Source organism: Schistocerca serialis, chromosome 6 (assembly GCF_023864345.2).
Source record: "Schistocerca serialis cubense isolate TAMUIC-IGC-003099 chromosome 6, iqSchSeri2.2, whole genome shotgun sequence".
NCBI lineage: Eukaryota > Metazoa > Arthropoda > Insecta > Orthoptera > Acrididae > Schistocerca > Schistocerca serialis.
The window spans coordinates 484,106,742-484,134,278 of NC_064643.1; the positions used below are offsets into that span (position 1 = coordinate 484,106,742).

The 27,537-nt window shown below is 40.8% G+C and overlaps 1 protein-coding gene across 1 annotated transcript in view; it reads right to left on the reverse strand.

Annotated features, from left to right (window-relative positions):
- Nucleotides 1-27,537, reverse strand: part of LOC126484401 (peroxisomal acyl-coenzyme A oxidase 3-like) — a 144,028-nt gene that overhangs the window by 10,454 nt on the left and 106,037 nt on the right. Inside the window, exon 9 of the mRNA XM_050107901.1 lies at nt 25,892-26,027. Coding sequence (XP_049963858.1) covers nt 25,892-26,027 — 136 coding nt within the window. The remainder of the gene's footprint in view (nt 1-25,891; nt 26,028-27,537) is intronic.

The following is a 27,537-nucleotide window of genomic DNA, read 5'->3' on the forward strand; positions in this document are numbered from 1 at the left end:
GCCTCTGATGGGATAGCTGATGCTTGTGACTGGACTGGAGTAGGTGGTGGTGGGATGACGTATGGGACAGGTCTTGCATCTAGTTCTATTACATGTGTATGAGCCATGACACATGAGGTTTGGAGCAAGGGTTATGTAGGAGTGGATAAGAATATTGTGTAGGTTTGGTGGGTGATGGAATACCACTATGGGAGGGATGGGAAGAGTAGTAGGTAGCACATTCCTCATTTCAGGGCATAGCAAGAGGTAGTCAAAACACTGACAGTAAATGTGATTCAGTTGCTCCAGTCCTGGGTGGTACTGAGTCACAAGGGGAATGCTTCTCTGTGGCTGGATGGTGGGACCTTGGGAGGTGGTGGGTGACTGTAGAGACTAGGCATGGGAAATCTGTTTTGAACAAGGTTGGGAGAATAATTACAATCTGTGATAGCTTCCATGAGACCCTTGGTATATTTCGAGAGGGACTGCTCATCACTCCAGATGTGACAGACTTGGTATGGAATGGGTGACAACTGTCGAAGTTGAGGTATTGTTAGTGGTTGGTAGGTTTGATATGGACAGAGGTACTGATGTAGCAATCTTTGCGATGGATGTCAACATCAAGGAGGGGGCTTGTTGGGTTGAAGAGGACCATGCGAAGTGAATGGGGGAAAACGATTTGAGGTTTTGGAGAAATGTGGATAGGGTCCTCATCCTTGGTCGAGATCATGAAGATGTCGTCAATGAATCTGAACCAGGTTTGAGACTCTGCGCAGTTAGAAAGGATTTCTCTAGATGGCCTATGTGTAGACTGGCTTAGGATGGTGTCATCGGAGTACTCATATCCATACCCTGGATTAGTAAGGAGGTTGCACGTTTGGAATCCATCTGGTGTTGGGGAAGATAGTGTTCAATAGTGGCAAGTCTATGGTCATTAGGGATGTTAGTATAAAGGGACATGGCATCAACAGTAATGAGCAAGGCAACATGTGGTAGAGGAACTGAAGCTGTGGAGAGTCGTTGGAGGAAATGGTTTGTATATTTTGTATAGGAGGGTAAGTTATGGGTAATAGGCTGAAGGTGTTGGTCTCTGTGGGCAGAGATTCTCTGAGTGGGGGCACTGTAACTGGTCAAAATGGGGCAGGCACTATGTTTGGGTTTATGGGCTTAAGGAAGCATGTAGAAGGTAGGACTGTGGGGCATGGTAGGAGTGAGTAAGTAATCCTTGTGGTTCAAAGCAACTGTCATGGAGCCTTTGTAATCACGTAGGATTTTAAGGTTGGGATCAGATTTTAGGTGGTTGATGACAGTTCTTGCTGCAGATTTAAGGTTAGCTTGCTTGTATAGGGATTTGGGGAATGATGGTGATGCAAGGTTTGAGGTTAAGAAATTCTTGTAAATTAAAAGGGAGGATTTGGGGGCAGTGGGAGGGATCAAGGTTGCATGGAGAAATGAGCTGCGTCAGGCAGGTTTCAACACTGGTCTTTGGTCCCAAAGAAAGCAGGTGTTGACAGATGTGAAAATTACCGAACTATCAGTTTAATAAGTCACAACTGCAAAATAGTAACGCGAATTCTTTACAGACGAATGGAAAAACTGGTAGAAGCCGACCTTGGGGAAGATTGGTTTGGATTCCGTAGAAACACTGGAACACGTGAGGCAATACTGACCTTACGACTTATCTTAGAAGAAAGATTAAGGAAAGGCAAACCTACGTTTCTAGCATTTGTAGACTTAGAGAAAGCTTTTGACAATGTTGACTGGAATACTCTCTTTCAAATTCTAAAGGTGGCAGGGGTAAAATACAGGGAGCGAAAGGCTATTTACAATTTGTACAGAAACCAGATGGCAGTTATAAGAGTTGAGGGACATGAAAGGGAAGCAGTGGTTGGGAAGGGAGTAAGACAGGGTTGTAGCCTCTCCCCGATGTTGTTCAATCTGTATATTGAGCAAGCAGTAAAGGAAACAAAAGAAAAATTCGGAGTAGGTATTAAAATCCATGGAGAAGAAATAAAAGCTTTGAGGTTCGCCGATGACATTGTAATTCTGTCAGAGACAGCAAAGGACTTGGAAGAGCAGTTGAATGGAATGGACAGTGTCTTGAAAGGAGGATATAAGATAAACATCAACAAAAGCAAAACGAGGATAATGGAATGTAGTCAAATTAAGTCGGGTGATGCTGAAGAAATTAGTTTAGGAAACAAGACACTTAAAGTGGTAAAGGAGTTTTGCTATTTGGGGAGCAAAATAACTGATGATGGTCGAAGTAGAGAAGATATAAAATGTAGACTGGCAATGGTAAGGAAAGCGTTTCTGAAGAAGAGGAATTTGTTAACATCGAGTATAGATTTAAGTGTCAGGAAGTCGTTTCTGAAAGTATTTGTATGGAGTGTAGCCATGTATGGAAGTGAAACATGGACAATAAATAGTTTGGACAAGAAGAGAATAGAAGCTTTCTAAATGTGGTGCTACAGATGAATGCTGAAGATTAGATGGGTAGATCACATAAATAATGATGAGGTATTGAATAGATTGGGGAGAAGAGGAGTTTGTGGCACAACTTGACAAGAAGAAGGGACCGGTTGGTAGGACATGTTCTGAGGCATCAAGGGATTACCAATTTGATACTGGAAGGCAGCGTGGAGGGTAAAAATCGTATAGGGAGACCAAGAGGTGAATACACTAAGCAGATTCTAAAGGATGTAGGTTGCAGTAAGTACTGGGAGATGAAGAAGCTTGCACAGGATAGAGTAGCATGGAGAGCTGCATCAAACCAGTCTCAGGACTGAAGACCACAACAACACAACTGACAAAGACTCCACCACTGCTGTTTTGAACTGCAAGGATTACCTGGCAGAAGGACTCCAGCAGCTGTCAGATTCACCCACCTACATACCCTGCCACAGAGACCCTGTTCCAGAAATCCAGCACGATCTCTAGCCTCTTCTCAAATCCTCGGGGTCATTCCAGAGCCACTCCCCTAAGTCCATCTTTCTTCTCTTCACAGCCTCTAATAATTCTCTCAACCTCATACAAAAATAGACCTCCCATGCCTTATCTCTCTAGTTACCCACCACTTCTCAAAGTTCCACCATCCAGCCACAGAGGAGCATTCCCCTTGTTATTCAGTACCACCCAGCACTGGAGCAACTGAATCACATTCTCTTCCAGGGCTTTGACCACCTCTCGTCATGCCCTGAAATGAGGAACGTGCCCCCAACTATCCTTTCCATGCCCCCCACAGTAGTATTCCACAACCCCCTGAACCTACACAATATCCTTGTCCATCCCTACACAACCCCTCCTCCCACCCCTTGCGCCATGGCTCATATCCCAGTAATAGACCTAGATGCAAGACCTGCCCCATACATCCTCCCACCACCACCTACTCCAGTCTAGTCACAAGCATAATCTATCCCATCAAAGGCAGGGATACCTATGAAGCCAGTCATGTGATCTACAAGCTAAGCTGCAACCACTTTACGAAATTCTAAGTGTGCATGACAACCAACAAGCTGTCTGTCCCCATGAATGGCCACAAAAGAACTGTGGCCAAGAAACAGCTGGACCACCCAGTTGATGAGCATGCTGCCAACATGACGTTCTTCATTTCAGTGACTGTTTCTCAGCTTGTGCCATCTGGATCCCTGCATCAACAGCAGCTTTTCTGAATTGTGCAGGTGGGAACTCTCCCTATAATATACCCTATGTTCCCGTAACCCTCCTGGCCTCAAGCTTTGTTAGTTATTGTCGTTTACCCACCCACCCATTTCCCTGTTCCCATTCCAGCACTACACAGCCCTCAATTCCACCAATGCGTGCACATTCACTTTACTTCTGTTCTTTTCTGCTTCCCCTCCCCCTGATGCCTTCTTCTTAACTCCAATCTCCATTGCCCAGCTTGCTTCTTCCACCATGCACTGCTGTTCAAAGTCAGTTCTTAGCAGCTGATATTAAGGATAGAGACATTTGTATGTATATGTGTGTGTGTGTGTGTGTGTGTGTGTGTGTGTGTGTGTGTGTGTGTGTGTGTGTGTGTGTGCGTGCATGCGTGTGAGTGTGTGTAATTGTGATGAAGGCCTATTTGGCTGAAAGCTTTGTTTGATATTCTTTTTGCTCTGCCTATCGGTGACTCAGCATTTCCACTATATAGTATGGAAAGTTCTGATAGAATATAAATAATTTAGGAGTAAAGTAACGACTCTCTCTCTTTCTCTCTCTCTCTCGCTCTCTCTCTCTCTCTCTCTCTCTCTCTCTCTCTCTCTCTCTCTCTCTCACACACACACACACACACACACACACATACATGCATGTCTACATTTTGAAGCATTTTACATCACAGATCGCTTTTTCTAGCTCTACAAATCATATGAAGTGTGTTGATTTTTTCTTAAGTCTTCCTTCCATTAAGAAGTGCAACATCACAATTGCTTTATTTGTGGCTTTACCTTTCTTAAAGCCAAACTGATCATTATCCAACAGGTTTTCTATTTTCTTTTTCATTCTTCAGTATATTATTCTTCTCAGAAGCTTTCTTGCGTGAGCTTTTACTTTCTTGCATGAGCTTTCAATCTGACTGTATGATAGTTTTTGCACTTATCTGCCGTTGCCATCATCGAAATTGTGTGAATTATATTTTTAATAAAGTCTGATGATATATTCACAGTCTTGTAGACTCTACAAAACATAGTCATATAATTGCCTCATTGCCTCTTCCCTCAATGACTTTAGAAATCCCAAAGCAATATTTCCTATATTTGGTCTCAAGTCCTTCAAGGCTATGGTAAACCCTGATTCTAATACTGAATCTCCTGTCTTCCATATTGACTGCCATTGCTTTTTCAATCACATCATCAGACAGTTTCTCTCCCTTGCAAAGGCATAAGCTATATTCTTTCCACCTATTCAATCATCCTTTTGCATTGAACAGTGAAATTCCTCTTACACTTCTAGTACTGAAGCACTTGCTTTTAATTTTGTCAGCTGATTTAAATTTGCTCTGTGCTTAATTTGTTTTATTGATGACCATTTCTATTTCAATTTCTTCCCATTTTTCCTGCAACCATTTATTTTTAGCTTCCTTGCAATTTCTATTAGTTTTATTTCTAGGTGGCTTCTGTTCCTGTATTCCTATCTTCTCTAGAGTGTGTTTGTACTTTTTTCTTTTGTCTGTCAGTTTATATCTTCTATTAACCACTTTTTTCTTTGTGTTTACCTTCATTGTTTTTTATTTATCTGTCTAATTTCTGTGACTGTCATCTTTAGAGATGCCAATTTTTCTTAAGCTGACCTACCGAATATGTTATTCAGTATCACAATATCTACATCCTTAGAGACCTTCAAACACACATAATCATTTCTGAGTAGTTCAGTATTCCACATCTTTCCACATTGATTCTCTGTGATGTATCTCTTAAACTTTAGCCTACTCTTTATCATTACTAAATTGTGATCTGAATCTATATGCACTCCTAAGTATGCCTTACAATCCCATGTCTGATTTCAGAATCTCTGTCTCACCATGATGTAATCCAGCTGGAATCTTCTCATGTCTCCAGACCATTTCTAAGTCTCTTCTCGTTTCTGAACAGGATATTTGCTGTTGTTGATGTTGTCGTCTTCAGTCCTGAGACTGGTTTGATGCAGCTCTCCATGCTACTCTATCCTGTGCAAGCTTCTTCATCTCCCAGTACTTACTGCAACCTACATCCTTCTGAATCTGCTTAGTGTATTCATCTCTTGGTCTCCCTCTACGATTTTTACCCTCCACGCTGCCCTCCAATGCTAAATTTGTGATCCCTTGATGCCTCAAAATGTGTCCTACCAACCGATCCCTTCTTCTAGTCAAGCTGTGCCACAAACTTCTCTTCTCCCCAATCCTATTCAACACCTCCTCATTAGTTACGTGATCTACCCACCTTATCTTCAGCATTCTTCTGTAGCACCACATTTCGAAGGCTTCTATTCTCTTCTTGTCCAAACTAGTTATCGTCCATGTTTCACTTCCATACATGGCTACACTCCATACAAATACTTTCAGAAACGACTTCCTGACACTTAAATCTATACTCGATGTTAACAAATTTCTCTTCTTCAGAAACGATTTCCTTGCCATTGCCAGTCTACATTTTATATCCTCTCTACTTCGACCATCATCAGTTATTTTACTCCCTAAATAGCAAAACTCCTTTACTACTTTAAGTGTCTCATTTCCTAATCTAATTCCCTCAGCATCACCAGATTTAATTTGACTACATTCCATTATCCTCGTTTTGCTTTTGTTGATGTTCATCTTATATCCTCCTTTCAAGACACTGTCCATTCCGTTCAACTGCTCTTTCAAGTCCTTTGATGTCTCTGACAGAATTACAATGTCATCGGCGAACCTCAAAGTTTTTACTTCTTCTCCATGGATTTTAATACCTACTCCGAATTTTTCTTTTGTTTCCTTAACTGCTTGCTCAATATACAGATTGAATAACATCGGGGAGAGGCTACAACCCTATCTCACTCCTTTCCCAACCACTGCTTCCCTTTCATGCCCCTCGACTCTTATAACTGCCATCTGGTTTCTGTACAAATTGTAAATAGCCTTTCGCTCCCTGTATTTTACCCTTGCCACCTTCAGAATTTGAAAGAGAGTATTCCAGTTAACACTGTCAAAAGCTTTCTCTAAGTCTACAAATGCTAGGAACGTAGGTTTGCCTTTTCTTAATCTTTCTTCTAAGATAAGTCGTAAGGTCAGTATTGCCTCACGTGTTCCAGTGTTTCTACGGAATCCAAACCAATCTTCCCCAAGGTCGGCTTCTACCAGTTTTTCCATTCGTCTGTAAAGAATTCGCGTTACTATTTTGCAGCTGTGACTTATTAAACTGATAGTTCGGTAATTTTCACATCTGTCAACACCTGCTTTCTTTGGGATTGGAATTATTATATTCTTCTTGAAGTCTGAGGGTATTTCGCCTGTTTCATACATCTTGCTCACCAGATGGTATAGTTTTGTCATGACTGGCTCTCCCAAGGCCATCAGTAGTTCTAATGGAATGTTGTCTACTCCCGGGGCCTTGTTTCGACTCAGGTCTTTCAGTGCTCTGTCAAACTCTTCACGCAGTATCTTATCTCCCATTTCGTCTTCATCTACATGCTCTTCCATTTCCATAATATTGTCCTCAAGTACATCGCCCTTGTATAAACCCTCTATATACTCCTTCCACCTTTCTGCCTTCCCTTCTTTGCTTAGAACTGGGTTGCCATCTGAACTCTTGATATTCATACAAGTGGTTCTCTTCTCTCCAAAGGTCTCTTTAATTTTCCTGTAGGCAGTATCTATCTTACCCCTAGAGAGACAAGCCTCTACATCCTTACATTTGTCCTCTAGCCATCCCTGCTTAGCCATTTTGCACTTCCTGTCGATCTTATTTTTGAGACGTTTGTATTCCTTTTTGCCTGCTTCATTTACTGCATTTTTATACTTTCTCCTTTCATCAATTAAATTCAATATTTCTTCTGTTACCCAAGGATTTCTACTAGCCCTCGTCTTTTTACCTACTTGATCGTCTGCTGCCTTCACTACTTCATCCCTCAGAGCTACCCATTCTTCTTCTACTGTATTTCTTTCCCCCATTCCTGTCAATTGTTCCCTTATGCTCTCCCTGAAACTCTCTACAACTTCTGGTTCTTTCAGTTTATCCAGGTCCCATCTCCTTAAATTCCCACCTTTTTGCAGCTTCTTCAGTTTCAATCTACAGTTCATAACCAATAGATTGTGGTCAGAATCCACATCTGCCCCTGGAAATGTCCTACAATTTAAAACCTGGTTCCTAAATCTCTGTCTTACCATTATATAATCTATCTGATACCTTTTAGTATCTCCAGGATTCTTCCATGTATACAACCTTCTTTTATGATTCTTGAACCAAGTGTTAGCTATGATTAAGTTATGCTCTGTACAAAATTCTACCAGGCGGCTTCCTCTTTCATTTCTTCCCCCCAATCCATATTCACCTACTATGTTTCCTTCTCTCCCTTTTCCTACTGACGAATTCCAGTCACCCATGACTATTAAATTTTCGTCTCCCTTCACTACCTGAATAATTTCTTTTATCTCGTCATACATTTCATCTATTTCTTCATCATCTGCAGAGCTAGTTGGCATATAAACTTGTACTACTGTAGTAGGCATAGGCTTTGTGTCTATCTAGGCCACAATAATGCGTTCACTATGCTGTTTGTGGTAGCTAACCCGCACTCCTATTTTTTTATTCATTATTAAACCTACTCCTGCATTACCCCTATTTGATTTTGTATTTATAACCCTGTAATCACCTGACCAAAAGTCTTGTTCCTCCTGCCACCGAACTTCACTAATTCCCACTATATCTAACTTTAACCTATCTATTTCCCTTTTTAAATTTTCTAACCTACCTGCCCGATTAAGTGATCTGACATTCCACACTCCGATCCGTAGAATGCCAGTTTTCTTTCTCCTGATAACGACGTCCTCTTGAGTAGTCCCTGCCCGGAGATCCAAATGGGGGACTATTTTACCTCCGAAATATTTTACCCAAGAGGACGCCATCATCATTTAATCATACAGTAAAGCTGCATGTCCTCGAGAAAAATTACGGCTGTAGTTTCCCCTTGCTTTCAGCCGTTCGCAGTACCAGCACAGAAAGGCCGTTTTGGTTAATGTTACAAGGCCAGATCAGTCAATCATCCAGACTGTTGCCTCTGCAACTACTGAAAAGGCTGCTGCCCCTCTTCAGGAACCACATGTTTGTCTGGACTCTCAACAGATACCCCTCCATTGTGGTTGCACCTACGGTACGGCCATCTTGCTATTTGCTAACTCTCTCATTCCTCCTCATTCATCCATTCATTATCATCAGATACTTTCCCTATCCTTTCATCCTCTGCTTGTGATACTGGAGATGTCCATCTGAACTGCTGTTCCAGGTGGCAGTTTTTGTGAGTTCTGATGAGGGCAACCTTATCACAGAACTGCTCACAATAACATACTCATACTCTGTGCCTCAACTTCCCATTCATAATGAATCCTACTCCCCATTTACCATTTCCTGCTCTTGTTGATATTACATTATATTCACCTGACCACAAATCCTTATCTTCTTTTTGTTTCATTTCACTGACCCACACTATATCTAGATCGAGCCTTTGCATATCCATTTTCATATTATGTAGCTCCCCTTTGACATTGAGACTTAATATGTTCTGGACTTTGATTAGTAGTATTTTAAAGTTTCGTTGAGTATTCAATATCTTTCTCTTAGTCACCTTCCTCTTGGTAGTACCCTCTCAGGGATCTGAATGGGGAACTAGCCAGGAATCTTTTGCCATTGATCATTGTGACTGATACCACTGAAACATATTTCCATGGTGCAGACATCCTTGAACCACCTCTGATCTCTCTGCAAGATACTCATATTGTGCCCCCAGATACTCCTATTGTGTCACCCCAACTGCTTATACCACATCTCCCAAATTGGAACCCTTACCCTCCAATACCTGGAAGAGCACTGCAGACACCAACTCCAAGAATTATAAAATTTGTTGACGTCCTGTTCCCATATTGGAGAATTCTACCCATCTGTACCTACCCTATCCTACAGTAAACCCCCTCATCAACACCTCACAGGAGGCAATCTGCCACACCCCCACCCCCTTCCTGTAAAAAAGCTCCTAACATCTGATGAAACCCAGAAACTAAGCAAGCACAAAATATTATTGCCAACCTATCAACCGAAACCTCAAGTCCTACAGAAGTTCCAGTCCTGTTCAAAGGCCACACCTCCAGCCCCACACCTAAGTTCAACCATTCTGGGCTCATCAAGGACTTTTCTGCTCATGATACCTACAGTGGAAATACTTCTTTGCTACCAATGCTTCCAACCAAAGCCCACCTAATCCCAACATTGAACCTTACCTCTCTCAGTTCATACTACTATCCAACCATGACCCTCCCCCTCTCCCACCTAACTTCCCCTGACAAGCTCCCAGGAATTCCTTAGCTATGTTTTCCTACATCATTTCCAAAGAACACAGACCTCTCAATAAAAGAAAGAACAATCCTTCATATCCTCAAGACAGACACTGTTTTATTCATCTTCCCTGCACACAACGGCTCCATCACTGTTTGATGAACTGCAGGGATTACCTGACAGAAGGCATCTGCCAACTGTTTGACTCCTCCACCTACAAGCCCATCACAAAAGACCAGCATAACCTTCAATCCCTACTCAAATACTTAGGCTTGTCACAGAATCTTTCCTCTGAATCTGTCTTCCTCCTCACCCTGGTGATGAATGACCCCCTGCACACTCATCTTCTACATGCTTCCCAAAATCCGTAAACTTAACAATCCTGGATGCCCCACTGTAGCTGCTTACTGCCTCTTATTTAATGTACGAATCACTTTCTTCACAGATACTTGACCATTTCCACTCCATTATGACCTGATCCCTTTTCATCATTGTGGATGCCACTTCACTATACACCAATATCCTCCTTACCCATGACCTTGCTGCTATCAAATACTACTTCTCCAAACATCTTTCCAACTCCAAACCTACCATATTTAACTTCCTTATACATAACTACTTACCCTTTGAGAGACAGCTCATAAGCAAATCTGTGACATGCCTATGGGCACCTGCATGACACCTGCCTATGCCAGCACTCTTCTATGACTATGCCACTATGTTTATAGATAGTTTAGGGGAAACCTCCCGACCCTCCCAAAACACTGAACTGCTTGTCTGTTTCAAGTTCATAGATGCTATCTTCATGATCTGTACCCATGGCCAAGGCACCCTATCCTTATTCCTCAACATCTTCAACACCTTCTCACACATTTGCTTCACCTCGTCCTCCTCAGCCCAATATGAGACCTTCCTGGACATTGTCCTCCATCTATCTGATGTCTTCATCAACACTTCTGTTCATATCAAATGTGCTGACAAAGAACAGTATATCCAGTTTGACAGCTGTCATCCCTTCCATACCAAAAACTTGCTCCCATGTAGAATGGCCACCCATGGATAGTGCATCTGCAGTGACAAGAATTCTCTTGCCCTATTTGCTGAAATCTCACTAAGACCTTCAGAGACAGTAAATATCTGCCACACCTTGTCTGCAAACAGATTTTCCGCACTATATCCCATCAGATACCCCCTAATCCTCCCATCAGGCCCGAGAACCCACAGCGAAGGAACATCTACATCTACATCATACTCCACAAGCCGCCTAATGGTGTGTGAAAGAGGGTACTTTCGGTACCACTACCTGATCCCTCCAGCCCTGTTCCACTTATGAATAGTGCATGGGAAGAATGATTGTCGGTAAGCCTCTGTATTGGCTCTAATTTATCAAATTTTCTCCCCATGGTCAATATGTGAGATGTATGTGGGGGGAAGTAATATGTTGTCTGACTCCTCCTGAAAAGTGTTGTCCCAAAATTTCAATAGTAAATCTCTCCGTGATGCACAATGTCTCTCTTGTAACGTCTGCCAGTGGAGTTTGTTTAGCATCTCTGTAATGCTCTCTCGTCAGCTAAATGATCCCGTGACAAAATGCGCTGCTCTTCGTTAGATCTCTTCTATCAGTCCTACCTGATAGGAATCCCAGATAGATGAACAATATTCAAGAATTGGGCGAACATATGCCTTAAGAGCCACTTATTCCATGGATGAGTAAGATTCTTCCAATGAATCTGAGTCTTGTGTCTGCCTTTCCCACTATCTGTTTTACGTGGTCATTCCACTTAAGGTACACTCTGAATAGTTATGCCTAGATATTTTACGGCAGATGCTGTCTCCAGCACCAATAGTGTACAGTAGTGGATTTCTTTTCATATGTATGTGCAAGATGTTACATTTATTTGCATTCAGGGTCAACTGCCAAAGCCTGCATCATTCATCATTTCTCTGCAGGTCGTTCTGCAAATTCTTATTATCTTCTGGCATTGCTATTTTGGCATAAACAACTGTATCATCTCTGAATAGCCTTAAAGAGCATCCGATGCTTTCTACTAGATCTTTTATATATATTGTGAACAGCAACAGTCCTATCACACTTCCCTGTGGTACTCCAGATATTACCTTTACCTCTGTCAATTTATTTCCATTAAGAGTGATGTGTTGAGTTCTATCTACAAGAAAATCTTGAATCCAATCGCAGGCCTGTTCCAATACTCCATAAACTCGTATTTTTTTCATTAAACAGCAATGCACGACACTGTCAAATGCCTTACTGAAGTCCAGGAACATGGCATCAGCTTGAGTGCCATTGTCCACTGCACTGTGGGTCTCATGGAGGAACAGAGCAAGCTGAGATTTGCAGGATCTCTGTTTGCGGAAACCATATTGATTTTTATAGAGGAGCTGTTCATTTCACAAAAACTTCATAATTCTTGAGCACAAAATTTGTTCCATAATTCTACAACAGATTGAAGTCATTGATATAGGTCTATAAATGTGTGGATCTGTCTTATGGCCTTTCTTAAAAACGGGAATGACGTGTGCTTTTTTCCAGTCATTAGGTACCTTTTGTTGCTCAAGCGATCTACAATAAATTACGGCTGGAAAGGGAGCAAGTTCTTTCACATAATCTTTATAGAATCTTATAGGTATCTCATTTGGTCGTGAAACCTTTCCACTATAAGTGACTGTAGCTGCTTTTCAGTTTCACGATAGGTTATCTCAATATCTGCCATTTCAATGTTCGTACGATGATTGAAAGGAGGGACAGTGTTATGATATTCCACCGTGAAACAATTTCGGAAGACAAAATTCAGTATTTCGGCCTTCTCTGATATTTTCCATTTTGGCGCTGGTGTGGTCACAGGGAGAATGAATAGATGATTTTGACCCACTTACTGGTTTTACGTACAACCAAAATCCCTTAGGGTTTTTACTCGGGTTGGTTGACAATGTCTTACTTTTGAAATCATTGAACGCTCCTCTCATTGCTCTCCTTATGCTCATTTTCACTTTGTTCACTTTTGTTTGTCAGCTAGGTTTTTACTTCTCTTGAATCTGCTCTTTGTTTACGTAGCACTTTTCTAACATGGCTATTAAACCATGGCAGATCTTTCCCATCCCTTAAAACCTTACTTGGAATATATTTATCTAGGGCATATTGCATGATGCTTTTGAATTTTTTCCATTTGTTCTCCACATCTTCATCCTCATCACTGAATATTTGATTCTGACTGCTGAGATATTCTGAAAGTTGTATCCTGTCAGCCTTGCTGAGCGAATATATTTTCCTGCCTTCCTTAACATTCCTTGTAGGACCCGTCATCATAGATGCTGTCACAGCTTTATGATCACAGACGTCTTCCTCTGCTTTAACTGATTTGATAAGTTCGGTCTGTTTGTTGCCAGGAGATCTGTGACCTTACCCTCATGAGTTGGTTCTCTATCTACCTGCTCAAGGTAATTTTCGGGCAAGACATCCAGAACAAAGCCACACAAATCCCTGTCTCTGGCACCAATTTTGATGGCATAACACTCCCAATCTATACGTTGGAAGTTGAAGTCACCCCCTATTACAACCGCATGATCAGGAAAATTACTAATGATATTCTGCAAGCTCTGTCTGAAGTGCTCTACAACTACAGATCCTGACCCAGGTGGTCTATAAAAGCATCCAATCACCATTTTTGGCCGTTATTTGATACTCAATTTCACCCAGATTAATTCACATTGAGAATCTGTGATAACCTAACCAGATTTTATTGAATTTTTTTACTGCGATAAACATGCTGCCACCATTGGCGACTAACCTATCCTTATGATAAACATTCCAATCTGAACTTAGGGCATTGTTGTTATTGATGTGTGGCTTCAACCAGCTTTCCGTTCCCTATACTATATGTCCATTATAATCTTAAATAAGCGATACCAATTCTGAGACTTTTACTTGCAGTTTACTAAAATCCTGCAGTTTACTAAAATCATATTAATTTTTTCTATCTCTGATCTACAAGGATCAAGATTCTCTGAGGTCACTGTGGCTGATTTAACAGGCAAATCGTTTTTGCTCTCAAGGGAGGGGTCCTCTAATCTAAAAAAGCCCCATGCACATGCCACATGTACTCCACTACCCTAGTAGCTGCTTCCTGCGTGTAGTGCATGCCTGACCTATTAAACAGAACCCTACAATTCTGCACCCAATAGTGGAGGTCAAGAAATTCACATCTGATACTGTTGCAGAGCCATCTGAGCCTCTAGTTTAGACCTTCCACTCTGCTCCAAACCAGAGGACTGTAATCAACCCTGGGTATGATGCTACAAATAGACAGCTTAGTCTGCACCCCGTGTGCATTGCTAGTTGCCTTCACCAAATCAGCCAGCTGCAGAAAGGAGCTGAGGATGGCCTCAGAACCCAAGCAGCACACATCATTCATCCTGACATGTGCCACAACATGCAGCCGGTTGCACCCACATCACAGATGAGACCTCCCGCCAAACATACTGAATGCACACTGGAATTCTTTCTCACCTTGCCTGCTATCTCCCACCTAACACTGGAGCTCCCAATGACTAGGATACCCACCTCTGTACTTGTCCAGACTGGACAGGAAAATTGACCGCTGGCCAAACAGGATAGGCATCCCATGCTGGCTCAGAGTTATCATCAACACTGGGAAGCACCTCATACCTGTTGCTAAGCCATAGGGAGCCAGGCACATAGCCTGCTCCCTCTTCTGCCTTCCACCCAGTGGCATGTGAACCCACCACTGTCTGACACCCACTCTGGAGTGAGGACAGACTGGTCAGAAGCCGCAGTGATGTCTGGGCCACCAGGGGATTCCAATGACACCAAAGGTGTCACAGGTCTCATCACTGGTGCCCCGATGTCACCGCAACTTTGAGCATTAGCTAGAAGCTTGTCAATGGTAGCCAATGCAGCTTCCAGCTTTTTATGGACAGCAGGTAACTCTCCCTGTGTCCGCTCACAACAAGCACAGTCCCTAGCCATATTGTGCGGTGTATAAAATAGATATAAAGTCTCAAATTGCACTACTGTGTTTGAAAATATACCAAAGTAGAAGGCAGTAACACTAAAAGTTGGTGTGCAGATTTCTCTCTGAATTCTGAGACCACAAGTTATTAAACAGAAATAAATTTCTCTACATGGAAAATTTATGCTAGGAAGCTGCCCTACGCAAGGATATTCTCAAGACTAACGCAAAAATAAAAAATATGATTAATTTTCTAACCACTAGTCTACACAGTAAAATACACACATACAGTTCACTTCTTTGCAGAAGCATGTGAACAAAAAACAAAGACTAAATTAATTTACAGTTTATCACACAAGTGCTCCTGCTGCTCTGCTGCATGTCCTCTCAGCTCGGTGGTTGCTGCTCTCTCATCATCCAATTTCATACCAGACTACAGCAACTGACTATTTCCTTTGCTAGGGCTTTTAACTGAGATATGCCACTCACAATCCTTCCCACTCCTTCTAAAATGATATTTGTCACCCACCTAACCCACACAATATCCTGACCCATCCCTGTGCCACATGTACTACCAATCCTTGCCACATGGGATATATCCATGCAGAAGACCAAGGTTCAAAATCTGTCTTATTCACCCACCCTGCACATCCTATCCTGTCAGAGGCAGGGACACCTATGAAAGCAGCCATGTCATACAACAGCTTTGCTGCAATTTCTGTACTGGATTTTATGTACACATGACTATCAACTAACTGCCCACCCAAATGAATGGCCATCACCAGGGTTTGGCCAAGAGCAGAGTTAATCACCCAGTGGCAGAACATGCTGCTGTGTAGAACATGCTTGATTTCAATGGCAACTTGAAAAATTGTTCCAGCTCTATGCTTCTCCCCAGCACTAGCTTTTCTGAACTACATAGATAATAACAGTTATTCTTGCAGCATCTCCTTCATTCCTGTAGTCATCATGCCTTAATCTCTTCCATCTTCCTGCACCTGAATCCTTTTCCTCAAGGTCTCCCCTTCCTCAGTTCTGTCGCTCCCTCCCAGTCCACTCCCCCACACCATCACCTTTGTCTCACAGATACCAATGCCTGTCTTTTGCATTCCTGTCCTGTGCCTGTGCTACCTTTCCCTCCCACATTCCTACCTCATACACCTGCTGCCTCCTTATGAGCCATGAGCCACCCTTCCCAACCCTTTATTCATCTCCCTGCCTCTCTGCCACTTTTCCTCCCCTCACTCACTCCACCCAACACAACCTCTCACCAATTTCAACTTGCTGAACTGCAGTCTCAGTACTGTGCTAGCTTCAAAAAGGGTTTGCCTGAAAGGTAGTGAATTTTCAGTCCTGTTTATGTGTCTGTTGAAGACTCAACACCTATACTATCCAGTGAGTTGTTACCTTACTCCTAAATTACGAGGGTTATTCCAAAAGTAAGGTCCGGTTATAAAAAAAAAAATCAAAACTAAAATGTTTTTTCAAAACAATTGTTTTATTTACATTCCTTACATCTTTATCTATTTTTCTACATAACTTCCATACTTATTTAAACATTTGTCACATCGTTCAACAAGCTTTTGAATGCCCATGTTATAGAAGTCGGCCGCCTGTGACGATAACCAGTCCTTAACTGCTTCTTTCACTTCATCATCTGTGTCGAAGCGCTTGCCGCCGAGAAACTCCTTTAAGTAACGGAACAGGTGGAAATCACTTGGCGCCAGGTCCGGACTGTAAGGAGGATGGTCCATCTGTTCCCATCCAAATTTCTTGATCAGAGCTTGCGTTTCATTTGCAGTGTGGGGTCTGGCATTGTCATGCAACAACAAGATTCCAGACGACAAAAGACCACGTTGCTTATTCTGGATTGCACGTCGAAGTTTAGTGAGGGTAGCGCAGTAGGCGGCTTTATTAATCGTTGTTCCTCTCTCCATAAAGTCGACTAACAATACTCCACGTCTATCCCAGAACACAGTCGCCATAACCTTACGTGTTGAGATTGTCTGCTTTGCCTTGACCTTGACTGGCGATGACGTGTGACGCCATTGCATTGACTGACGTTTAGACTCTGGAGTGATGTGAGAAACCCATGTCTCATCCCCTGTGACAACATTGTCTAAAAGACTGTCACCTTCCTTATGATATCGTTCCAAAAAATCAAGAGCAAAAGCCATTCTTTTCATTCGTTGGGGCTCAGTAAGCAGCCTGGGAACCCAACGGGCACACAATTTGTGAAACTTCAAATGTTCAGACACAATTCTGTACAAAGTTGTTCTACTGACATTCGGAAAATGCATGTCTACGTCTGTAATAGTGAATCGGCGATCTTCACGAATTTTTTTGTCAACCGCATTGACCAAATCGTCTGAAATCACTGATGGTCGGCCACACCGTGGTTCATCGTGCACATTATCCCGTCCTTCATTAAAAGCTCGCACCCACTTGCGCACTTTACTGTCGCTCATTATGTTAGGACCGTACACTTCAGTAATCTGCCGATGGATTTCCGCCGCTGAATTGTTTCTTGCAGACAAAAACCGTATCACTGCCCTTACTTCACAATCGGCGGGCTGATCAATTGTCTTAAACATTGTAAAGTGACACTGTGAACTACACTCAGCAACAGTAACAAAGCGAATGGCGGCGTTTGACGCGCAAGGCTTGCCGGGAGTCGGCGCGCATGCGTGTTTTGGCATTGGCGCCAAATTTCAATAGTTACGGCGAATCGGACCTTACTTTTGGAATAACCCTCGTATTTATCTCAGTTATCATCATTTTGATGTTTATGCTACATTTGAAAGTATGATTCATAGTACAGTCTTCCTTGGTACAAAAAAAATTAAAAAATTAAATTTTATGTTCAAGTTTCCTTCCTAACATTGCTGTTTAAATATTTTTGGTCTAGCATTTGGCTTTACTATCTGTCACTGACCTGAACTGAAAATTTTACAACTAGTTGACTACTTAGCATTTAGAAATGGATTATAAATTAAAAAAAAAACTTTAACATGTAAAATACTAGGAAGAAGAAGAAATCAGAAAGTATCTACAATAAAAGCTAAAATTTGAGGCCATATTTTTGTGTCATGTTATGTGAAGATCATTGATTTTCTTGATGGTATCACTAAACTTACTAATAAACCCTTAATAAAAAATGAAGTTGTGTGATGTCCTTGACAGTAGTACCAAACTTAAGAACGTTTAGTAGTAAACTCTTAACAGAAAATGAAATTTTGTGAAAGAACTAAATGATGGACTGTGAAGAGTATTAGACATCTTATAGAGAGTCACAATGTTAGTACTGAAAAACAGAGTTGATGAAAAAAGAAAATGACAAAGGAAAATAATTACAGCAGCATTTGATCAGGAATCAAAGTATGAGTGAAAAACCACTTACACCTTAATGAAGGTTAGATTGTAGAGTACTTGTGTCTGAATATTAGCAATGTAAAGATCATACTGAAATTTCAAATATGATGTCTGTGTAAAACAATGTAAAAGCTGCGAGGAAGTGAAGATGATGAAGGAATATGATGTTCAAGCAATGAAAGAAAAATAAGACAAGACTGACAAAAGGCAGAGAGTATTACAAAGATATAATTATTCCTCATTGAGGATTAAAGGGCCAACCACCTTATTAGAACAAGCAGAGAAAATGAGAAGTAGAAAAATCAGACCTACAGGACAAAAATGGGAAGGGGGATTCAGAGTGGATGTGCTGTTTTTTTTCTTTTTTTCAGTTTTCTCATCTAGACAATTACAAATCCACATAAATATGCATCTAGAATGGCAAAATTCACAGATGAGAATCATTCATCTGAAGAATGACGTTACCTAGATAAAAATACTGAGAATTTGCTGAGATGACAAAATAATAAATTATTTAGGAATAAAAGTAGCAACTCACTAAATAATAGGGGCATTGAGTTGTCAATTGCACAAGATTTAACACAGATTTTGGGCAAATCCATTTTCAAGATAAAATACACACACGTACATACACACACACACACACACACACACACACACACACACACACACTGCTTTATGGCTACTTCATGTTGGCTGAATACACTGTGCCAGAACTGCAGTTCTGCAGCTCAACTGGAATGAGGGATCGGGCTTAGAGTAGGTGTGGGAAGAAAAGATGTGGGTAGTGGGGGGGAGGGTGTCTGATGGGAGGGAGGCAGCAGGTGCCACAAAATAGGTATGGGGAGAGGGAGAGATACGAGGTGCATTGCATAGGAATGCAACACGGACACTGGCACTGATGAGCTCATGAAGCACATGATTCCAATGCCATGGAGGAATTGATTAGAAGGGGGAGACAGAGCGGAGCAAGGGGAGACTGTGGGGAAGATGAAGTTGGTGCAAGATGAGTGTAGTTACAGTGCTGGGGCAGGAGTGCAGGTAGGTATGGAGCAGGAGGTCAGCGGAAGTTGAGGCCAGGAGAATTATAAGAGTGAAGGATGTCTCGTAAAGACTATTCATATCTACATCTACATGGATACTCTGCAAATCACATTTAAGTGCCTGGCAGAGAGTTCATGGAATCACCTTCACAATAATTCTCTATTATTCCAATCTCAAACAGCGAGCAGAAAAAACGAACACCTATATCTTTCCATGTAAGCTCTGATTTTCCTTATTTTATTATGATGATCATTTCTCCCTAGGTAGGTTGGTGTCAACAAAACATTTTCACATTTGGAAGAGAAAGTTGATGATTTAAATTTTATGAGAAGATTCCACTGCAATTAAAAATGCCTTTGTTTTAATGATGTCCACACCTAAACCTGTATCATGGCAGTGACAGTCTCTCCCCTATTTTGCGATAATACAGGATATGCTGCTCTTCTTTCAACTCTCTCAAAGTACTCCATTAATCCTACCTGTAAGGATCCCAGACCATGCAGCAGTACTCCAAAAGAGGAGAGAGAAACATAGTGTAGGCAGTCTCTTTAGTAGATCTGTTACATTATTTAAGTGTTCTGTCAATTAAACATAATCTTTGGTTTGTCTTCCCCAAAAAATTTTCTATGTGTTCTTTCCAACTTAAGTTGCTCATATTTGTAATTCATAGGTATGCACACAGACAGATTTGACTGGTTTATTGTGTAACTGAAGTTTAATGAATTCCTTTTAGCATTCATGTGGATGACCTCAAACATTTCATTATTTAAGGTTAGTTACCAATTTTTGCACCATACAGATATCTTTTCTAAATAGTTTTGCAATTTGTTTTGATCTTCTGATGACTTTACTAGGTGATAAATGACAGCATCATCTGCAAACAACCTAAGATGTCTGCTCAGATTGACTCCTAAACTGTTTATATAGAAAAGGAACACTACCTTGGGGAATGCTAGAAATCACTTCTATTTTACTCAATGACTTTCTATCAGTTACTGTGAAATGCGACCTCTCTGACAGGAAATCAAAGATCCAGTCACGTAACTGAGACGCTATTCCATAAGCACACATTATGATTACAAACTGCATGTGTGGTATAGTGTCAAAAGCCTTCTGGAAATCTAGAAATAAGGAATCAATTTGAAATCCCTTGTCAATAGCACTCAACGTTCCATGTGTGCAAAGAGCTAATTGCGTTTTGCAAGATCGGTGTTTTTTGAATCTGTGTTGACTGTGTGTCAATAGGCCGTTCTCTTCGAACACAATATATGATCCAAAATCCGACTGTATATCAATGTTAATGATAGGTGCCTGTAATTTACTGGATTACTACTACTACCTTTCTTGAATACTGGAGTGACCTGCACAACTTTCCAATCTTTGGGTACAGATCTTTTGTCCACTGAGCAGTTGTATATGATTGTTAAGTATTGAGCTATTCCATCAGCACACTTTGAAAAGAACGTAACTGGTATATACTCTGGATCAGAAGACTTGTTTTTATTAAGTGATTTACATCACTTCACTACTCTGCAGATTCTGAGGATATCTACTTCCAAGTTACACTAATCTCTGTACATCCATCATCCAACAGATCACGTGATAGCTGTTACTATATCTTTTTGTAGTAGGGATGGCCCCTTCAGTTGTTTGTATAGATCTTATTTTATTTACAGCTGATTTTGTTGTTGACATGTTGAGGTTCATCCATGACGTCGGGTGATCATGTGGGTATCAGGATATCAAGTAAACATCATTATACATCTTGTAGAGCATACAAAAAGTCAACGTCCCTTCACCAAATCTTCCTTGCTGCTTAAGGTGTGAATGACATCATCACATAAACTAGACTGTTGGCTGGAAATGGTGCTCTAAGTTTTCTCACAACTATGTAGTTCAGAGAAGCTGGTGTAGGGAGGAAGGATCCATATAGCACAGGTTGTGAAGCAGTAATTAAAAGTGATCAATTTTTGACAAAATAATTTAACTGGATAGATAAAAAAAATCTACTCACCAAGCAGCAGCAGCAGAACACAACACAAAAGAGGGTTGTAATTAGGCAAGCTTTTGGAGCCTGTGGCTCCTTCTTCAGCATTCAGGCTGAAGAGGAAAGAAGAGGGGTGAAGGAAAAGGACTGGAGAGGTCTAAGAAAAGGGGTAGATTTCGGGAAAGTCACACAGAACCACAGGTCAGGGGAGACTTACTGCTCGGGATGAGAAGGAAAGACTGATTGTTGTGGACTGCATCGGATGAGATTTGAAAACCTGAGAGCTTAAAGGTGCAAGACAGGGTAATACACAAGACACAGTTTACTGCTCAAACATCACGCATGAGTTAATAAGAGTGAAAAGCTAACAAGGGGAGGCCGCCAATTGTGAAATTCAGATTCGATTGATACTGCGCATAATAAAAGCTCATGGCCAGAGGTGTAATGTGGCAAAGCACCAAGATGCACTTCTCAGCCGTTGTCGAGAAAATTGACAGTTAAAAGAAACCGTTGCAGTGAAATACTCTCTACGATTAACAATTCTCTACAGCGTCGTGGCGCAGCGGTAAGCGCTCGGGTTCGAAATCCGAAGGTCGCCGGATCGAATCTCGCGCTATGCAACCTTTTTTTTTAGTATTTGTTTTTTATAATTCAAATATATATATAATTCCCGGCAATCAGTTGCAACAATTATGCATATAATAAGTTGTTGAAAGTCGTTTGTCGTGGAAAAACTGGCGACATCATTATGTTTTCCGCAAACAAAGTTGTATTTCACAGATGTTATTAATTGTCTTCATAATGTTAACCACGTATAGTTAACGGAAGACGTAGAAACGATATTCCGAAACGAATACGGATAGCGTAAGTCAAACGTTCGAATTAGAATAGAGACCCCACGAACACAAATTTGCTGTGGCAGGTATGAAATATAAACTCCGTTACTCGCTCATTACACTTGAATGACAGATGTTGAATGGGCCGAAACGAGCTGCCGCATAACAGCGTAGTTGCCTGCTAACTTCAAAAGAAGGTTCAGTGCGGACGGGAGAGCTTTGGTACACCTTGTTAAAAAAAAAAACGGAAAAATGGAGGCGGTACAATTGCAGAGCGATCCGCCTTCACCAACATGCATAAGCAATTCATTAATACCTTTATATATATATAAAAAAACAAAGATGAGGTGACTTACCGAACAAAAACGCTGGCAGGTCGATAGACACACAAACAAACACAAACATACACACAAAATTCAAGCTTTCGCAACAAATTGTTGCCTCATCAGGAAAGAGGGAAGGAGAGGGGAAGACGAAAGGAAGTGGGTTTTAAAGGAGAGGGTAAGGAGTCATTCCAATCCCGGGAGCGGAAAGACTTACCTTAGGGGGAAAAAAGGACAGGTATACACTTGCACACACGCACATATCCATCCACACATACAGACACAAGCAGACATATTTAAATATATATATATATATATATATATATATATATATATATATATATATATATATATATATATTTTTTTTTTTTTTTTTGAATTACAAAAAACTAATAATAAAAAAAATCGCATGGCGCGAGATTCGAACCGGCGACCTTCGGATTACGAACCCGAGCACTTACCGCTGTGCCACGACGCTGTAGAAAATTAGTAATCGTAGAGAGTATTTCACCGCAACGGTTTCTTTTAACTGTCGATTTTCTCGACAACGGCTGAGAAGTGCATCTTGGTTCTTTGCCACATTACACCTCTGGCCATGAGCTTTTATTATGCGCAGTATGAATCGAATCTGAATTTCACAATTGGCGGCCTCCCCTTGTAAGTGCATTGTACTAACAGAGGTAGGAGGGAGCCGGTGAAAAATAAACAGTTAAGACAATGAAACACACAGAAAACTAAAATGGAGTGAAGGAAAGAGTAGTTACAATGAAGAAATGCTGAGACGGACGAAATTAACGTAAGTTATGACCAGGTGGGAGTTGAGAACCAAGCACATGTTGTAGCTCTAGTTCCCACTGGTTGAGTTCTGAGATACTGGTGTCTGGGGGAAGAATCCAGATGGTGCACATGGTGAAACAGGCACCGAGGTCATGACTGTCATGTTGTAGATGATGCTGTGCAACAGGATATTGTGTGTCACTAATATACACCCTCTGCCTATGCCCATTAATGCTAATTGATCATTTGGTGGTTGTCTTACTGTTGTAAAAGGCCAAACAGTGTTTACACAACAGCTGATATATGACGTGTTGTTTCACAGGTGGCTCTCCATCTGATAGTATATGTTTTGTCAGTCACAGGGCTGCTATAAGTGGTGGTAGGAGGGTGCATAGGGCAAGTCCTGCAGTGGGGACAGTCACAAGGGTAGGAGTCATAGGTAGGGAGATGGCTGCAGAAAGAGCAAAGGGACTGAAAAAAATGTTGCGGAGATTGGGAGGGTGGCAAAAAGCTATTCTAGGTGTGGTGATCGAGATTTCAGATAGAATGGATCTCATTTCAGGGTATGATTTAAGGAAGTCATGGCCCTGTTGAAGTAGCTGATTAATACATTCTGGACCAGGATAATAGTGAATCACCAATGGTGTGCTCTGAAGTTGTTTTTTGGAGGAATCAGCAGTACCAGGATTAGATGTGATGGCCCGGGAAATCTGCTTTTGAACCAGGCTGGTGGGGTAATTACAGGCAGTGAAGGCTGCTGAAGTGAGAATGATGGAGTGTTGCTGTAAAGCATCTGAATCTGAATGAATATGTTTGCCTCGAATGCCAGGGCTGTGTGGGAGAGAACATCTGACATGGAAAGGATGGCAACTGTCAAAATGTAAGTTCTGTTATTCGCTGGTAGGTTTAATGTGGACAGAAATGTGTAGCTGGGTTCAGTGAGGACGAGATCAACATCAAGGAAAGTAGCATGGGATTCAGAGGAGGACGATGTGAAATTTAATTGGGAAAAGGAATTCAGAGATTTCAGGAATTTTAACATGTCAGTCTCACCATGAGTCCATATGGTAAAGATGTCACCAATTTATCTAAACCAAAGCAGGTGATGAAGACTTATGGATCCCAGGAAATCCCCCTCCAAGTGACTCAAGAAAAGGTTGGCATAGGAAGGAGCCATCCTGGTTCATATGGCCATACACCCAATCTGTTTGTAAGTCTGCCTCTCAAGAAGGAGCCACTGGCTCCAAAAGCTTGCTTAATTACAACCCTCTTTTATGTTTGTGTTCTGCCGCCACTTAGTGAGTAGATTCTTTATGTATTTAATGAAAGTAATTGAAATTGAGCATATTATGCCCAACTGGGTGTTCTGCAATGGGATGAATCAATTCTGCTCTTGTGCACAGTTTTGTGTTGCTCATTCATTTGGGTTCAAAGCTGTCTGATGGTCATACACACATAAAATGGTGTGCAGCAGAAACTGCAGCAGAGAACAACATCAATCTTGTATGCTGTGCACCAGCGCCTATCTTCAATTCCTATCCCATGCATCTATTACCTCTCTTCCAGTTAACGGCCATCCCGTCCCAACCAGTTAACAGCCATCCCGTCCCAACCCTCCCTTATAAGAATTTTGTTACATCTTTATAAGAGGAATTGGCTGAAATGGATATTCTGTTCACAGTGAATACTGCAACAAGGCTGTTGAATCCATGGGGAAAATAGAGAAGGAAAAACATAAAAATGAATGTTACAGAAATATCCTACATTTTAATACTAGCGAAGTATGTTTTGGAATGAGATGTTACAGCAGGCAGTGCCCAAGAACATGTCCAGAACATCTTTGATTTGTTGGCATTAAGTTATAAAATTCTTATTGTAACTTCCAGCATTACTACAAAATAATGAGCTATGGCAGTAGTTGACCCCACCTCTCACACTAAACACTTTTTAATTTATGGTTATTTAGTCTACATTGAATTAGTGTAAGTAATTAATTAATAATCTTCACTTCAGATTTTTGAACAGAAAATTTTAAAAAGTTTTTCTTATTTTCTTTTTGTTACAAGCTACTTTTAAATATGGTTCAAATATGATTCAACTACTTTAAGCAGTTATTTTCAACATTTTTGGATTTCTTCGAACCTGTTTTTTTTTTTACTGGTTGTAAAGAGTGTCTTTAATTACTGTTTCCTCATAATGTGTTGACCACAGTGTCACAGCAATTCCAAATATCCAGACAAAATTTGACTTTTGCAAACTTGTTAATGATAGTTATAAACACCTTGACAAACAACACAGATATTACAATGTTGAAATCAAGCACAGCTACATTTCAGTAAGTTAGAAAAGTTCTAAAAAAAATATTGCAGAACAGCATGCCTGTAGAACACAGAACTAAAAAAAACTTTGGAACTATGACTATGGAAAGTACTGCTCTCTTAACTGTTAAATTAATCTGAACCTGAAACTGATAAAGAAGTGGATAACACAAGATAAAAATACATGACAATATATTATAGGCAAACGCTATTGATATTTCATTGAAACTGGACTTAAATAGCTTTAATAAAAGTTGTAAAATCCATACCTTTATAAAGCATTGTTAAATGTTTCTCTAGGCTCCAAGATCCATACAAGGAACAGAGTTTCTTCAAGACCTCCGCAAGTGATGGGTCAATATCTTTTGATGAAGCGTAGGTCCAAAAGTTGGAAAGCATAAAATACTGGAGAACAAAGATGATGCATGTGGCATTAAATATTACAGAACAGTGTGGGTGTTATGTTCATAACATGGCACATTAATAAATTAAATAACATTGCTTTTAAGATAGAAAAAGTAATGCCATAAGCTAGCTAGCTCATTCTCTTTGTAAGTATTAGTTCAGTGTTTTTCATCCATTATTGTCTTCTGTTTGTTTTTGATGGTCTGGGCCAGCATCAACTTTTGATAAAACTTTTAACAGATTCTTACAAAAAATACTGAATTCTAATTAGGGGAGGCGATACAAGAAGAGCAATGATGTAAAAAATGACACAATTTAAGGCTATTAATAAAGCACCTGCACATGGGAAATTATGAAGAGAGTTCAAATGATGAGTGAAAAAAAGCTGTTAGGAGAAAGATAACAGACTAGAATAGAGATATGCACTAAATGAAAACAACTGACAACATGAAACAGCATAAATTAACAAATATATGTTTTCCAAAGAGCAATGATAAGTAATATTGGCATTTGGAAATTGTAGTAGGATAGAAGTGTAAACAGTCTATGGAAGACAGAGCTACAATATTAATATGAAAATGACAAGTATATTTTTACAGCTGCAATAGATAACCAGAGTTGATGCTCATGTAAAGTGCTGGAATGCCAAAAGAGACCCAAAGATGACATAAATCAAACACAAATAGCTGTCTTGCAACAGTAATGGAAGACAACAACGTCCGCAGCTTGTGGTCGTGCGGTAGCGTTCTCGCTTCCCACGCCCGGGTTCCCGGGTTCGATTCCCAGAGGGGTCAGGGATTTTCTCTGCCTCGTGATGACTGGGTGTTGTGTGATGTCCTTAGGTTAGTTTGGTTTAAGTAGTTCTAACTTCTAGGGGACTGATGACCATAGATGGTAAGTCCCATAGTGCTCAGAGCCATTTGAACCAATTTTTGAAGACAACAACACTATCTGGTGGTGGTGTTGCTGCTTTTTTTCCCATTTCAAAACATCATTAATGACATCACAAGAGGTTTCCACATCAGAGGAGCTTTCACAGAAGCTAAGGTGAAGGGCAGATGGCAAATTATCAACAAATGATTCTGAATTCTGTCACTGGGTACTTCCTCTACATTTTCCGAAAAGTAGCAATGTTCCAATATTTGGAATCTTACTAGATGTCATTTTCTTGTTTCAAATATAGCCAATACCACTTTATGTCAGGAGAACCAAAGATAAATGCAAAGCACACAGCCTTAAGCCTCAAAGGAAGATATCTACTGCTGACCAAAAATAGAAAACAGAAAGAATCCAATTGTACTACCATCAAAAACACCTCAGAACTTGCTAACCAATAAAGTGTGCACTGAACAGATCTTCAGCAGAGCAAAGGGTGGGAAAGGTATAGAATGAATTTTTGGTGGAGCACAAAGGATAGCCAGGTATATAGTGACTTTCCAAGCCTTAGCAACTAACTTTGGAGAGAATAGTGAATGTGAAAAACTTATAAAAATAGCAAATACAAAATGGA